Consider the following 16,820-nt stretch of genomic DNA (forward strand, 5'->3'; position numbering starts at 1 on the left):
TGCCTGTACTCAGTCACGTCAAGCTTGTCCAAACTCACCTCTTCTCTCCTCCTACACCCTGTCCCACAGCAAATGGTACTGTGTGCACTCATTCGCCTAAGCCCAACACACGGGAGCCACGCTGTCCCTTGCCCCAGGGCACCGCAGCCCACGCACAAAGCACCCCCTGCCCCTGCCTTTGCACTGCTGTTCACTCTGGCTGACACGTTCTTCCTTTCTGAAAAAAATCTGACACATACACCACATTATATACAAAGTCACCATCTCAGATTTTTATTATTCTGTCTTTATTTAAAATATACTTAATACATGCATTAAATACAACATTTAATACATATAAAACTCTGTTATAGAGCATTAAATAACAAACAGCCGTAAACCTATCGGACAAGCCGAGAACTAGCATATTACTAACAACCTGCATCCACTGAGGTGTCCCTCTGCGACCTGCTCAGGCTCCCCCCTCAGGGGTCACTACTCTGCTCAGCTTTGGTTTATCATTGTTGCTGCTTCTTTCCTTTACAGCACAGTTTTACGGTTTACACACGGTCAGACGGTAGAGTCTTTGGTCTTGTTTTCAAGCTCCATAAAGACAGCATCACAGCACAGGGTCTCCTGGACTCTGCTTTTTTCTTATTTCCTGACATTCATTCTCACCGTTCAACACAGCTAAAGTTCATTCACTTCTCCTGCTGAATAACAGCCTTCAGCGTGAATGCACCTGATGGACATACCCATCCCCCGACAGACAGACATACATTTTGGGCTTTTCGGTCCTTGACTGTTATGAAGATGTTTCTACGAACACTCTTGCCCACACCTCCAGGTGCATGTGTGCAAGTCTGCTAGCGACCTGTTGTCCGAGTCCGAGTTGTAAGCCAGGTCCTAAGGCGTGCGAGAGTTCAACTCTGGGAGGCAGTGTTGTCTTCTGAAGCCGAGGTGCTGGTCACAGGCCGCACTGTGACAGTCCTCACACAGCTCCTTTAGCAACCCGAATCGTCGAGCTCCTTAACTTCTGCAAAATACAGATGTAAATGGGATCTCATTGTGGCCTTAGGTCTTATTTCCGGTCTCCGATGCTGTGGAACACCTTTTTTATAAACCATGTGTATTTCCTCTTCTGGGAAATGCCTTTTCCAGTCTAATTCTGTTGAGTTTCTTTCTTTTTTTTTTTTTTTAAGATTTTATTTATTTATTTGACAGAGAAAGACACAGCCAGCGAGAGAGAGAACACAAGCAGGGGGAGTGGGAGAGGAAGAAGCAGGCTCCTAGCAGAGCAGGGAGCCCGACATGGGGCTCGATCCCAGGACCCTGGGATCACACCCTGAGCCGAAGGCAGCCGCTTAATGACTGAGCCACCCAGGTGCCCCCCCTTTTTTCTTAAACAGAAATTCTCTATCTATTCTGCTTACTTATCGTTTGTCAGCTAAGTGTATTACAAATATCTCAAGTCATGGCTTGTCTTTTCACTACTTTAAATTGCTTCTTGGCTTAACATCAGCCTTAAAAAACAGTTGATTTAATCATCTTTTCATTGTGGTTAGTGCTTTATGTCTCGAGGGGTTCCTTCCTGCTCTAAGGCTTGTCCACACAAACACTGAAATTATTATTATTATTTATTTAAGACCTTAATATATTTGGAATTGATAGCTGCATAACAAGCGAGGCAGAAACCAAACTTCACCTTTCCCTTCAGATAAGCATGGTTCCAGCACCCCGTGTGCAGTCACCCCACCCGTCCTCCCAGATGTGCCGTGTCGTGAAGGTCAACACACGCACATCTCACCTTCTGGGGCCTCAGTTCACGGTACCGTTCGGAATGCCCGCCTCTGCACCACATACAACAAAACCTACTACCTCGTAACCTCTTCTTCGCATCTGGAAGCACTAAGCCATTCTTAGTCCTTTGCTTTTCCATATAAATTTAAATATCTGCTTATCACACTGAACACAACCTCTCCTGAAATTTCTGTTGGAAATGGCACTGAACCTACAGATCAATTTGGGGAGATCTGATACCTTTTCAACCCTTCATACTCCCGGTCATGAACAAAGACAGCTCTTCATTTGTTCCTACCTTGCCTCTTCATCGTGATCCCTCAAGTCCCACATGAGGCCTTCACTGAAGCACTGCCTTCCCCAATGTCTCTACCGCCACCCCGACTGAAGTGGGCTGAGTGTGTCTTTCATGTGCTCACTTTTCAGATCCCTGCACTAGTCTAAGCCAAAGATGATACAGGCTGAGTGTGAAGTTTGGTCAAGCAGTGGTGGCACCATTCTTCATGACGGAATTTCACGACTGGAGAGGAATGAGACGAGACACACTGGGTCTGAGATGTCCGCCTGTCCGCCTGGAAGGGGCTGTTGGATGTGTGCTGAGCTCTTCAGGACAGAGCTTAGATGGGGATACGGAGTCAGCGAGATCACCCACTGAAACTCTACATGCTAAGGACGTCACTAATGACAGGCCCTCGACACCAGGATTTAAATGGGCAGAGGAAAAAAAAAACAACTATGAAAATGGCTGAGAAATTATCACAAACACAGAAGGATAACCAGAGAGTGATGCCAAGGCGGAAGCAGGGAAAGGAGAGTTCTGAAGAAGTGGGTTTGTGCTGTCCAAGGCCACACAGAGGACGATCACCGGGAAGGCCACGGGGTCTGACCTCTGAGAGGTCACGGATGCCAGAAGAGGCAGGTAAAAACCTAACTCACTGGGCTCGGGAGAGAAAGGGGGAGAAGGTGGGGGGCACACAGCAGACACTCAGTATCTGTTCGAGGGCAGGTGGGGGGGACAGAAAGAAGGTGGACTATTGTCTACGTGAGTTCAGCTGTGAGCGCAGGGAGGACACAGGAGAATATCTCAAAGGAGAAATTTGGTGTCATACACCCCATCTCCCCACCATCCCACAAACCAGACTCCTCAGAGCGGACAGCACAGTGAGCAGCAGAGAGAGGGAGACCCAAACCAGCGCTGCTTCAGAGGGAAGAACAACGTGGGATCCTCAGCAAAGATGACGACAGTGTGTGGGTTCGTGCGACAGCCCCAGACAGTGACGCCCAGAAGAGGCTCTGCATGGACAGGCACCGACACAGAAGGGACCCCGCGTTCAGAACGGCCACCTACCCGCCTTCCAAGTGTGTGACATACATAAGGGAGGGGTTTTCGACTTGTATTTTATATCCTTTCATAAACATATATGCGCCTGAACTTGCACGACTGTGTCTGTCTTTGGGAAAAAAGGCATCCCGCCTGGGGTCAGATGAACAGTACATGTAAGGAAGCCATTCTGTCACGTACCAGCTGAGGGAAGAGATGGTAAATAATGAAATCAGGAGACTCTAGGCAACTCTAATTCAGACGAAATACATTCAAATATCTGGAGGAGCTTACTCTTTCTCACAGAACAATGTACCAGTAACAACGCACTTGTTACGGAACAGAAAAGAAGTCTCCCTCTGAGAGACTCCCCCTGAGTGTCTCAGGAAACCGAGTCCCATTCTCGCTCACGCACAGACTGACTGTACCTCACAGCTGCGTTCGCTTCGAGGCAGCGATGGCTGAAAGGTCCGTCACTCTCTACGTCCACGCAGATACACTGCAGACGCACAGAGTTCTTCTCGTCAGGTTTTTTCCCTTCGCCTCCAATGCACTTGAAGGCACATTTGCTAGGACTGCTTGGACCACGAGAGCCAAGGGAGTGAGTGCAGACAGTTCACAGGACACGAAGGCGGCTTCCCCGTCCCAGTCACAGTGGTCTAATCCCAGAAAGGGCACCTCGTGCAGTCCATCGGTCATTATCACCTGTTCCCCTGGTGCTCCCTACTTCCCATCCACTCCCTTCCCAGGAAGATGAACCGTGCGCTGAGCTGCAGGCTACCCACTGAGCTCTACAGAAGCTACCGTTTATTAGGCACGTCCTGAGAGTCAGACCCCCGGCTACCTGCCCCACGTGCATCACCTCACTCACACGCCCCTCAGGCCCATGACAGAGGAGCTGGTATCGCTGTCCCCATTTTACAGATGAGAAGACAGTGCTGGAGAGTGGAAGCCATGTGCCCACGTCGCACAGCCAGTGGCAAAGGTGAAATGTGAATCCAGGTATGTCTGACCTCAAAGTCCATGTTCTGAGCTGTTTCCCCCAAAATAACCAAGAACACATCAACGTGCTGTTCCTACACAGCAAAAATCTGCAGCTGGGTCGGCGCAGAAATGGGGGGATCAAGTGGAATCATGCTGCTCATCCGGCCAACTCTGCCCACAGGAAACCGCAGCTGAGCCGAGAGCCTGCTCGATTGCAGGAAACAGCTACAAGATGCTAACTACCCTGAACAACCAGCTCCTCCTTCCCCCTCAGGGCAGGGACCAGGAAACTGGAACACCCCCTGTTCGAGCACAGTAGGGCAAACAGCCCGAGCATTTCTGGGCAGTCGACAGTGAGCGCGGGCTGTCCGCCAAAGGGACTTCTGCACCCCTGTAATCGGGACTTTAGAAAATGAAAATGAGCTCTTCCTGAGGGAGAGGAGTTACACTTTCTTCCCTCTCAGAGTCTGCTGTTGCAACCATTTAGATTAAAACGCCCCATTTCGCACAGTGTGATTTTGCCACAGGGTCACATTTTTCTATACGTTTCTCTGTTCAGCTAAGTCTCAGGCCTTTTTCTGAGAGAGCAAGAGAAGGAAAAAAAAAAAAAAAACAGTGAGTGGCCTCCTAGACTCAAGAATGAAAGGAGCAAGCTGACTTGCATTGAAATGCAGAAGACCTCTATCTCTAGCTCGTCTGTCCAGGAAAACCCCCAGAGCCCTGCTTGCTGCTCTTCGTTCAAGGTCCCCTGGAAAGGAGCCGCTTGCTTTCCGAGGGCACAGGAAGGCCCTGCTCCTCTACAAGCTTCCACCAAACAGTCTTCCAAAGCCTGAAGCAGAGCGAATGTCACCCAGGGGCAGCCGGGCTCCTGTGCTGCCGCTGCCGCTGTGCATTTTAAAGGCACTCTAGACTATATTTCCTTGAGGATCCGCAAGCAGAGAAAAGGGTTTAAAAAAAAGAAAAAGTTACTCTGTGTCGTATCCCAAAACGGGTCCCAGCCATTTCTCAACCTCGGCCACGGACATGTTCTTCCGCACAGCATAGTCCTCAATCTGCAAAAGACGAAAGCGGCGTATCAAACCCAAATGACCGGACTTTCCGAAGTGGGCCTGCCGCAGGGCTTGCTAGGAAACGTGAAACGCCTCCCATTTCTTGTCTCGAGAGCAGTCTACTGAGCTAAATGGAGATGGGTACTTACTGGTCACCACATCCCTCACTCCCTGGGCAGAACACAACACGCAGTAAACATACGGTGCCGGGACGCTGGCTGGAGCGTGTGTGCTGGGGGGCGTGCGCGTGTCAACGGGAGCGCGAGATCCGGGTAACAAGCCGACGTCAAATTGAGACTGACGCGGTAAATTTCGTCACACTTTCCCTCCCTTTTTATTCTCACTCACGTGTCAAATAAAACAGTTTCTACGGCTCCATTTAAGACAAGACAGGCATCTAGAGAAGTCATACACAACGAAACACCTAAATTACCTGATCCTTGGAAATTTTCCCCACTGCAAAGTATTTCGACTTCAAATTGGAGAAGTAGAGGCCGGATACCGCCGAAGCAGGTGCCATTGCTAAGGACTCCGTTAACCTAATGCCTGGAGAGCAACAAGGGGGGGTATGCTGATTTCTCCTAGCACCTAGCACAGGGCCCAGCAGTTGGCAGCACCCAGTAAGATCTTGTGTAAGAGGGAACAGGTGAATGAAAGTGAGCTCGTGCCTTCTAGGTGGACACATGACACAGCATGAAATTCGGGCCAATCTCCTCTAACCCAGGGGGACAGGCCTGGAAAAGACTGTCTGCCCCCCACCCTACCCCCCACCAGTCCTCCGACATCAGAGACAGACGCCCCCACGTGCTCCTAAGCCTGGGCCTCTCAGAGATGGAGCGCCAGCCCTGGCAGGAAGGCACCATCTAGACCCCAGGCTCCTGCCCTTTGGGAGCACCAACGGTGGGGCCCTGAGAACGAGCCCACAGCAGGACTCAGAGGGAGCACCGGCTGCCTCATCTTGTGGATGAGGGACAGAACAGCAGAAAGCTTAAACACTTTGCCGGAGATCACCAGGTAGTTTACGGCAGGGAAAGACTCGAACCCGTATCTCACGACTCTGGGGAGTCCACGCCATTCCTGCCAATGTACGTCCAAACGCCTCAGCCCCTCACCTGAACCCAAGTCCGTTTCACCTGATCGGCACTGATGGCACGCTCCTCATTTATTCCACCGACACTGTTAATTGTGTTTAGGGTAAAAGCCAGGAGAGGAAAGAGCTGGGGGGCGGAAGCAGCGTCCAGAGACGCGGTCTGAGGGTGTCGTGAGGAGAAGGTGACGTCACTGAAGGTCGCTAATGGAGAGATCAGAAGCAGCGACAGCCCCGTAGCAGGGAATCGGGGCAGCAGATGGGCGGGTGGTATGATAAGCTAATTCTCATCCGTTATAGGTTACGAGAAAGTAAAGGAAATGGATCAATCTAAAAGCGGGAGCGCGAGACGACTGTTCAATAATGTGGATGTAAAACAGTGTGATCAACAGCTCGATGTGAAAAAGGGTGGGATTTCACCCTCAGCCTTTCCCCATGTTGACACGTGTGGCCACGTGTGCACTGCTGTGATAGCAGCACACCCGTGACCCGCACGGGGAAGCAGGCCCCCCGCTCCCCGCACGCACCCGTGCACCGCTCCACATCGGCGAGCTTCCACATGGTGAGCTTCTCACTGTGGTCAGGCTGGCTGGGGTAGCCGGGAGCCGGCCGGATGCCCTTGTATCGGAGCCGCCGCAGGTCGGCAACATCCAGCTGCTCGCAGCTGCAATAGGCCCACAGCTCCCGGCGGACCCGCTCGTGGAGCTCCTCCGCAAAGGCCTGCAGCGGGGAACGAGGCGTACGTGGGCAGAGGCAGGAGCCCCCTCCACCAGCGCACCACCCCCCCCCCCGCCATCAAAGCCAACCGGGGCACCCCTCGCCTGCTCCACAACTGGGAGGAACTGGGCAAGAGGGGCCGGACCAGATTCTCTGCTCGCAAGTCGCTTCATTAGCTGCTCTCTGCCTCATTTTGGCCTCAGCCTGGCTCTGACGTATCCTCATCAAGGCTCTGGGGATTCGAGGGCCTTGAACTGAAACATTTCCCTGATGGTGGCCTGGAGGAGAGGCGGGGACCATTACAGCGGCCAGTTCCTCCCGTCAGCCTCAGGAAAAGGAGAGGGGACCCGGCCACGTACAGGAAGAGGAGGAATCTACAGACAATCGCAACATGGGAACGAGGAGCCTGGCACAGAAACCTGTCCTGAATTTTCAGGCTCCTCAAGAAAATGTCACAACAAGCAATGGGAGACATCAGCACAAGAGCCAAGAGGTCGCAGTTCTAAGGACAGCAACAAACCATGGCATCTCTGGAGACTTTCTTTGGTCAAAAGATGATGTATGAGAGCAATTCGAGAAGATTTAAAATTGTGTGTGAGGGACACCTGGGTGGCTCAGTCGTTAAGCGTCTGCCTTCGGCCCAGGCCGTGATCTCAGGGTCCTGGGATCGAGCTCCGCATCGGGCTCCCTGCTCAGTGGAGAGCATGCTTCTCCCTCTCCCTCTGCCACTCCCTCTGCCCCTCCCCCGGCCTATACTCTCCCTCTCTCTTTCTTGCACGTGTGTTCATTCTCTCAAATAAATAAATAAATAAAATATAAACAAACAAATAAATAAATAAAACTGTGTGATGCTAACGCCAGCCTTATCTGACTCAGTGGAAACAGAACAGCAGGACAGGGATGCTAAGGGCTGCTCAGCACCAGGCCCCGTCCCCTGTGCCGCTCTACCTCAGCCAGCCGGTCTCCCAGAGCCTTGACCATGATGCTGCTGTAGTCGTCACACTCCTGCTCGTAGGCCTTGCTCAGCTCCTCCACCCCGAAGCAGGCGACGGCAAACAGGCCCAGGTAGTCGCGGACGCCGGAATGCAGTGGAGCGATGAAGTCCGAGAGGCAGTGGTATGGGTCCGTGCTGGCAGAGTCCTTCTCGGCCTTCAAACCCAACCAGTGGACAGATGGACGTTAGCACAGATATGGGGGCAACACGCAAAGGACAGCAATCTAATCTCTTCAGACAGATCTAAGCTTCACAGAGGCACGTCTGTTTTGTTCCCTGTTACATCCCCAGTACTTAGAAGAGGGCCTGATACGTAGCGAGTATTCGATAAATATTTGTGGAATCAAAAAATGAAATACGATTCTAAAAAAATACATGATATGACAGGCAGTCAAGAAACCATGAATTCGCTCCTTCCCACATTTACTACATTCCTCCAGGCACTGTGCTAGCAACTAGAACCCTAAACATTCATACAAAAACAATTTCCCCCAAAATGTTTTCAATTCAAGATCAACAGTAAATCCTGAAGTTACATCCAAAAGGGATCCACTAAACGCGTAAGCCTCTACTTAGCATCAACAGACGCAGTTCGACAAACGTCCGGTCAGCAGCCCAGGGCCCCATGCTGCCCGCCGCGGTGGCTCAGGAGACCGTGGAGGACGCCCCTGGGCCGGCCTGACAGCAAACCGAGATTCAGCAACCCAGCTTCTGGGAGTCTCTCCTCCAGGCCATGTGCCCGTCCTTGCCCGTTTCTCATTCCCAGTTGGTGATGGACTCCCCCCCCACCCCCACCCCGGCCACCAAGAGGACAAATAAGGTCATACGTATATTTCACAGTCAACAAACACTTGCTGAGAAGACCAACAGCTAGTAACTGCTGTTTACTGAGTGCTTACTGTACGTCAGGCACCATTCTTGCTGCCCTACGCAAATTTGCTAATTTCATGCTGTCAACAACTATGAAGTAAGGAAGTGATACCATCAGCTCCATTGCACAGATGGGAAGCCTGAGGCCGACAGAGCTTGATCTGCAGGCTCAGCGTCAGACGGTGGTAGGTCTGGGGGTCTGATACCACACCCCACGGTGCTGACCGCTGTATGGCACTAAGACTCATCACTTCATCCATGAGTGGCACACCAGAGGCTTCAGAGCTGTCATTTGCTGGCTGGCTCTGGAAACCAGCACAGCCTAACCGACACTGGGCAGAAAATGGTTAACTGGCCAGAAGGTGTTTGATAATGGCCCCCGGAAATGTCACAGAGCCCAGGGACTGCTAGGCGGGGAGGAGCGGCTTTCCAGCTGTACTCTGTCCATCAACCATTCTTCGCTAACAAAAGCCAGAGGGAGACACAGAGCTTCCAGCACCCCAAGGAGAGACAGGCCACAGAGCACCACAGCTCTGAAGAGTCGGCCACTGCAGGCACTGAGACAGAAGCCTGCCAGAGCGGTGAGTGGCTGCAGCCAGAATCTTCCGGAACACTGGAAGAGAGCACCTCCTCAGCAAGAGCTATCTGAATGCGTAACATACGTACATCGAGACGTCATTCTATGAAATGCCCTCACACAGTCTGCCACAGCCTGCCTGGTCACGAACGCTGTCGGACATAAAAAAATCAGGCCAGGGCAGAGGTCTGTGACCCGAATGACACCTGCAGAAGCAAAGTCACCAGCTGGCCGGTGAGGATCGGCAGAACGCAACACCAGAGCCGGCAGCCTCGTGTGCTTTGGTGCTGGAGCCTGTGTGCTGACAGGAGTGATGGAGCTGCCCTCCCTCTTATTATGGTATGAATGTCCCAAATTTCAGAACCCCTTCAGATGCTGTTACAGCAAAACAACCTGTCATTATAAATCACGCAGTGGTTATAATTACAAGCAACACCATCACTTCTGAAGGACTGAAAATGGCAGGGGAACTCTGCAGGACGATTTACTGTAACTTTAGTTAATGGCTCCGCTGAGTTCTGGCTCCAATTCTGGATGAGGACAACTATTTCTCACAGCGGCCACAGGGACATGCACATGTATCTGCATTCTCCCGGTGGGGACACAGGAGAGGCAGCCATGCTGAGAAGTGCCCGTTCTTGCCACACTGAGAGAAGCCAGTGCCGTGAAGGGACAGCCACCAGGCATGCACGAACGGGGCCCTCCCCTCTAAAGCTGTGCACTTAGCACCATCTCCATCAGCCTTCTGCCTCCACTGCCTGCAGAATGGAAACATAAACTGTCTCCAGCAAAGGCAATGTGCAAATGAATTAAGACGGTCCATCCAGCACCCGCCTGAGCCCCTGCCCCTCGCAGACATTCAGCAAACGTGTGCTCCCGCCTGTCTTCCCCTTGAGAAAGGGAGCCACGGCCAGTTTTAATAACATGCATGGACACAAACCCATGTTTTTGATCAAGGACGTGTCCCTCCGTGTGTGACCCCCGAGGCAGCAACAGCGTGTCCCACCAGACTGTCCAATGGCACATAAAACACTGCTCTCTTGCTGGTGCCCGAGGGGCCGGCCTCCCAGCCCACACTGGCTCCTTCTCTCCTCGGCCTCGGGCCTGAGTGTGGTCATGTGGGGTGAGGTGGGCACACCTATCGTGAGTGGGCAGCTCAGGCTTACTTAATTCTCATGCACGTGGGTCAGTAGCAGCGCGGCCCCCGTACCTGCTGCCTCAGCCCGTGGAAGGTAGCTATGGGCTCTGCGGCCTGCGGCGTGGCGCCCTCCGCGTACAGGTGGATGTCGTCTTCCACGCTCTGCGCCGGCCAGAACCCCACCACGCCCCTGGCTCGGAGCTTCTTCTGACTGATCAGCACTTCCAGCATGTTTTGGGCATCGTCATAGACTTTTTTGGCCTCTTCACCTATTAGGAAAACATGGTAAGAATTCACTTAAAACTGCCAATGATAGCCAGCTTTTAAACCCACTTCTGCTCCTCAGCCGTGTCTCCTGTCCCCGCCTTTCACCTCAAATACTTCACTGGTGCTTGTCTGCGGCTGAGGGTTAGCGGTTCAGGCTGACTGCAGCGCCCCTAAATGCCTCTGTTCAGCGAAGGGCAGAGAGCCCAATAGTCAGACAGCAGGTGAAACGAAGCCGGCCAGATCCTCCCGTCACTGACCTTCCTCGAGCACCCATCACTCCAGTGACCTCACAATGGCCTCCGGGGCCGCGGAATGGGAGGACAAGGGAAGTGTGTGGCTTCAGTGCTGCACTCGGGTGGCTGTCCCCGCGCAGGGGTGCCAGGCTCCCCTCGGCCCTCACCCAACCTCCCAGCAGAGCACCCCTCCACCTTGCTCTCCTCTGGCTCTTTCCTAATCCTCTGAGGGGCTTGGCACTGTGATGCCAGGCCTCTGGGGGTAGAGTCTGGGGGTGGGGCTGGGCCTGAGAAGTGGCGCCAGTGGTTTACCAGCTCACCCACGTCTCCAGCTTCTCACCCCCTCCCCGCACCGGCTGTCCAGGCACCATGGACTCCCGGCATTTCCCCCAAAGGGCACCCGTGACTGTGACTTCCCCTCCTCCAACTCCTCTGCCCAGGACACCTTTTTCTCCAGGGACATCTCATACCCCTAGTCCCAATCCCTCCCACTTCATCTTCAAAAAGTACTTCACATACCACCTCCCCCAGAAAGCCTCCCCTGGACTCCCAGTCTGAGATGTCTCATTTTGTGACCACAAAAGCCCTGGGCTCAGCCCCACAGCAGGAGCTCGGCGGGCCACGCAGGAACTGCCCATCGCTGGCAGCCGCACCAGCTGGGAGTCACGCACCGGAGGGTAGGGGTTACTCCCATCACCTTCTGCTCATCCCCGGTGCCTGACACAGAGCCTGCCTTGTAACTGACGTCATTGAGCATTTATCAAAGAATGGATCCACAAAATGCCCAATTATCCCATAAATAAGGACCAATCCAGCAGTTTAAAAGCACAGCAGAGCTGAACAAGTAAACGATACCCTATGTTATGGGTTAGATGATAGCTATAAACTATATCCGACAGAATCCAAACCCTCTGCTTCTCATCTTCAAATCCCAATACTACGTCTCGAACAGCAGAGCAGAAAGAAAGGGCTCACTCAACTAACCTACAGTTTTGTCCTTAAATATCTTGGGAAAGCTTCGATTCGGGTACTTGCCCCGGAGCTGCCAGACATCAAAGAAGGGTTTCCAGTCGATGTAGGCCACCAGCTTCCGCAGGTCATAGTCTTTGAAGACCCGAGTCCCAAGAAACGTGGGCTTCACTGTAGGAAGAAGTCCTGATGTCAAGGCCGGTGCCGGGGGCCCGGGGCTGAGCTGCCTGCATGTGATGCCTCCCCAGCCCGCTCTTCCCGGCTCTGGGGCTCCCCCCCGCCCCAGCCTGTTGGATTTGTTTTACAAAGAGCGGAACTTCAAATGATCACGGAGAAGGAGTAACTCCGCCGTGAATCTTAAACCAGTCTTCCTGGGGAGCTGACTGTCTACACTGCCCTTGGAAATTCTTCCCTCAGCCCTCCGGTCCAAGAGAAAAGACTTGGGTTTCCCCTCGCCTGCACGAATGAAGACAGTACTACAATAAATGTCACTGTAGAAAGACACACGCAGTAAGCCACTTAGAAAAATGTTAGAAACATGAATCAATCATCTCTACCACCCACTGCTATACACGTACGCAGGCAAAATATAACGAAATGCACAGAAACAAGGCATGAAATTTAGGATCGAGAGGGGCACTAGGGAGACTTCCACTACATATGCTTTGTTTTTTTAAAATGGGCGCCAGGTTATTACTTTTTCTTTTTTAAAGATTTTATTTATTTGTCAGAGAGAGCAAGCACGTAAGCAGACAGGAGGAACAGAGGGAGAGGGAGCAGCAGACTCCCTGCTGAGCAGAGAGCCTTACACAGGGCTCAATCCCAGAACCCTGGGATCACTACCTGAGCCGAAGGCAGACGCTTAACTGACTGAGCCACCCAACACCCCCGCACCAGATTATTTCCTAGGTGGCTAGTAGGTACACATGGGTGTTCAACACATTGTTCTTTACACCTCCCTGCGAATCTAAAATAGACCATAAGTGAATTAATGACAAAGAATTTGGAGACAGACGGTGCCCCGGGGCTCTTTGGGACACCAGGAGCGGCATTACTGCACCCCACCCCCCAAGCCTGCGGGGCATCGGACCAGAGTCAGATGCCGCAACCATGCCACCAGCTTCCTGGCCCCCGTGTCCTCAGTCCCTGCTCCATAAAGAGGGGTCAGAGAACTTACCCTCTCCTACTCAGCTCAGGTGCTCTGGGATAACACCGGAGCCTCAAGAGTACATCTGTGTCACCAGATAGTCACAGTAGACGTGAGAGGGAGAAAAGTCCAGGGAAAGTAGGAGCTGCTTCTTACTTCTGCCTGAAGAGCTCTATCTTCCCATACATGCTCACAGTAGCTCTTTCTCATTTGTTGCTGGTCATCTTTTCACTATTCAGAACAATCTCTTCTTAATACTCTATTGCGTTCATGTGTTTGACCAGTAAGAAGAAACTACAGATTTCCTCTGGATGAATGTTCCCTCTTGCCTTGTAGTCACTGAAGGATACTATTCTGGAATTTTACCACCAAGGACCTTGAGAGAAGAGCCCTTCTTTCTCCCTTTAGCAACTTCCTGTAACTACTGGAAGATTGGGTTGTCCGCAGAAACATCTCTGTGGGCTGTGCCTCAGGGCCTCGGCCCTTCTGAAGCAGCAGATGCAGAGCCCACAGCGGCCCCACCCTGGGGACAGACGGCCATTCGAAAAGTATCACCACTGCTGCCTGGCACCGTGGGCCTTCAGAGGACTGTGTCTGCAGAATTGTGTTGGATGTTTGGGTTAAAATGGGACTTTCCCTTGGAAGTTTTTCTAATTTCATAGTGAAAGGTAAAGGGAAAATAATAGTTGGACTATACAGTGATTTACATCTTTCAAAAGTTGATCTTCTTTTATCCTCACAACCTTTCTAGGGTAACTCCTTTTGACACATTAGAAACTGCCAACCATGGAAGTGAGACGTTCGATGTCATTCAGTGACTCGGAGCCAGGAGCCAAACCGGGAGTAGAACCCGGGCCTCCTGACTCCCGATGTGGCGCTGTTGCTACTGAACCACACTGAACTCAGCAGGACTGACAGTAGAACCAAGCTCACCCACATTTCCAATGTAATGCTCTCCACTCTGCCAAGCAAATGTGGAACACAGATGTTATGAGCAAGGAGAGCGGATCTGAGGTATTACCTCAGAAACACGGACGCAAGTAATACAACCCCTGTTCACCCTGTCTCAGTTCTGCATTTGTACCTCATGCCTCTCTGAGCGGGTCAAAACATCTCCCATGTTTTATTCCCTCATGAACACCCCTGCAAGGCAAGAGAGGTGGCTGGAAATAAGAAAGGGAAAAACAGAACAGAACAGAACAAAAAGAGGGAAGCATTCAGAGAGAACAGGAGAGAGTGAACAGGAAACAGGAGCACTAGCTTTGCTGGAATGTTCCAAAGGCCTGTTCAGGGTGAGGGCATCTTCAATCGCAGGCACCCCACATCTGCACCTGGGCCTGCCCCGAGACCCAGGCCACTCAGCGACAGCACCACCCAGGCAGGTCTCCAGAACTTACGTCAAGCTGCGGGGGGGCCCCTTGAGCCCCGCACACAGGAAAGTGTGTCAGAAGACACACCAGAGAGAGAATGCCAGTAACCTTTCGTGCCCTGACCGAAACACAGGGTCTTCGCATGTAAGTGGGGACAACATTCACTACAGTGTTGTGTCAAGCACTCAGAGATGCTGTGGTCAGTCCGGTCCTCTGCAAATGGTACCGATTTACTTTTCAATCATCACTGTCCTTCGTCACCATTATTAGACACAATTAAGAGTCTCCAACTGCCTATTTGATTCTGTAGCCGAGTAAATGCAAACACCTCTCCAGCTCACATTATCACACACAGCCTTTTCCTAACCGACAGCCAGACAGACCTGGAGGGGGCTCTGACAGCCAGTCAATATGGAAACCATTTTTTCTAGCTTGACTTAAGGTTAAGTATCTTCTCTCCTATGAAAAAAAGAAAATTTTAGTCAGAGACTTAGCTCCTCAGTCTCTACTATGAAATTATGTCCAAAAAGCTAGTACATGACTTTTGTAAAAAACACACACACAAAGAAACCCCACAAATGCTTTTATTACTACAACTGCATACCCTAAAAAGCTCTTCCTTTTCCACCCAATATGGCTTCACATCAGCAGCAGAACAGTACAGAGTAAAGATTCAGTAAATACCATTAAATGTCATTATGTAGATCCCTTAACCACGCGGTAAGCCTGGCAACGGGGCGGCGTCCTGCCTGTCCTTTTAGAACACCTGAGGCTGGGGCTAACTGGCCTGCTGTCAACCGGCCCTGGGACCAGAAGGCAGAGCTAAGAAACTGTCACTGGCAGGCAGATGTAAGGAGAGGCGGAAAGCCAACCACAGGATTTGGGGCTAGTCAACACCTCACAAACACCTGTTCTCTCCACACCGTTTGTTGTCTCCTTTCGCTCACCTGGCCACCCCCAAAGTGCACCCCACCACGGACAAGGTCCAACAGGCAGATGAACCAGGAAGAAATCACTTCTAATGAGTGATTATGCCTGCTTTCCAAGGATTCCCTGAAGCTTATCTAGAGAGGGACAGTGCTTGAAACACTGCTCTGCACTGTCTGCGCTGGGCAGTAGGGAGAGAGGGGAAACGGTCCTGTCTGACGTCTTCATTTTCTTCCATTATTTCAAGAACATGGGTCCAGGGGAGTCATTTCCACACACCGTCTCAGTTCCTGTTTTCCTGCTGGGTATGTTTTATTCGTTCTCACAACTCTGCTATCTGGCACAGCACCTAACACCTACTGTGTACCCAATAAATGTTTGATGGAATAAAAGAAATTAATTTTAGTATAACCCCAAATTACCGGGAACTCAGACACCAGAGAATTCCGATTTGAACTAGAAAACAGGGCTTCTCTAAAATGATCCTAAACCTTTGCCCTCCTTAGAACAATATTAAAAAATATAGGATCATTTTAATGCCCAAACTAGCAGGGACCTATTGTCACGTACCTTGAGAGACTCGTAATGGTCCTGTCTAATATCTTCATATTCTTCCAGGATCTCCTCAAAAAATTCATCCTTTAGATTCTCATCTAACAGTTGCGAGCACTGAACAGGCAAGATGGAAGTTCAAGAACCACAGAGAAGCAGCAGGGGACAAAACAGGAACAACACTGGTCAGTTCTGCTTTCCCTCGTTCACGCCATCCCCCACCCCTCACCGGCTTCGCTAAGTCCTGCCGGGGTGTGCAGTCGGGGTTACCGCAGTAGACCTAGGACGTCCAACTCACACATTCCAGCTCTTAATGGGTCCTGAGAGATAAGCTTATCTAAGCCCTTGTGCTATTCTGCCTGATAAGTCTCCATCCACCCAGAGCCCTGGGCCACCCCGGGGGCAGTTTATGCAAACAATATGATTTCGGGGGAGACCTAGCTTATGTGGGATCTGTCTGACCTCTGGACTAACTAAGGCCAGTCAGGTGCTCAAAGCATTCCATTCCTACGGACTGACTCCCAGCAGAAGCCCCGGATTCCAAGGTTCAACTGAGCTTCCCTGGTCGGCAATGCACTGCCCGTGGTGTCCTGAGTCACTCATGGAAGGATTATGCATTGTCCACGGACTCCACGGGGGGACGATGCCTGGAACCTGGTGCATGGTCTTTCCTGGATTCCACCCTTTGTATCTTTCACCTCTGCTGATGCTAACCTGTACCCTTTTGTGGCAACACAGCATGATTGTGAGTATAACGGTGTTTCTGAGTTCTGTGAGTCCCTCTCTGAAATCACTGAAGCGGAGGGTGGTCCTGGGGACCCTTGCCACACACGAGTTAG

At 51.6% G+C, this 16,820-nt stretch overlaps 1 protein-coding gene across 8 annotated transcripts in view; it reads right to left on the reverse strand.

Annotated features, from left to right (window-relative positions):
- The window catches only part of MTR (5-methyltetrahydrofolate-homocysteine methyltransferase), a 119,754-nt gene that overhangs the window by 9,982 nt on the left and 92,952 nt on the right, over positions 1 to 16,820 (reverse strand). For 4 of the 8 annotated variants that reach the window (XM_045802332.2, XM_087863179.1, XM_045802336.2 and 1 more), the window contains 8 exons: positions 16,000 to 16,098; positions 14,886 to 14,961; positions 12,001 to 12,156; positions 10,589 to 10,785; positions 7,886 to 8,086; positions 6,748 to 6,940; positions 5,567 to 5,679; positions 5,054 to 5,136 (listed from right to left, as the gene is read on the reverse strand). In XM_045802332.2, the coding sequence (XP_045658288.2) occupies positions 5,054 to 5,136; positions 5,567 to 5,679; positions 6,748 to 6,940; positions 7,886 to 8,086; positions 10,589 to 10,785; positions 12,001 to 12,156; positions 14,886 to 14,961; positions 16,000 to 16,098 (1,118 nt within the window). Of the gene's footprint in view, positions 1 to 265; positions 1,016 to 1,155; positions 5,137 to 5,566; positions 5,680 to 6,747; positions 6,941 to 7,885; positions 8,087 to 10,588; positions 10,786 to 12,000; positions 12,157 to 14,885; positions 14,962 to 15,999; positions 16,099 to 16,820 lie in introns of those variants that run through there. The other 4 variants (XM_045802334.2, XM_087863180.1, XM_045802337.2 and 1 more) reach the window with 2 other exon arrangements.

Source organism: Ursus americanus, chromosome 6, assembly GCF_024610735.1.
Source record: "Ursus americanus isolate L20-20 chromosome 6, mUrsAme1.1.p, whole genome shotgun sequence".
NCBI lineage: Eukaryota > Metazoa > Chordata > Mammalia > Carnivora > Ursidae > Ursus > Ursus americanus.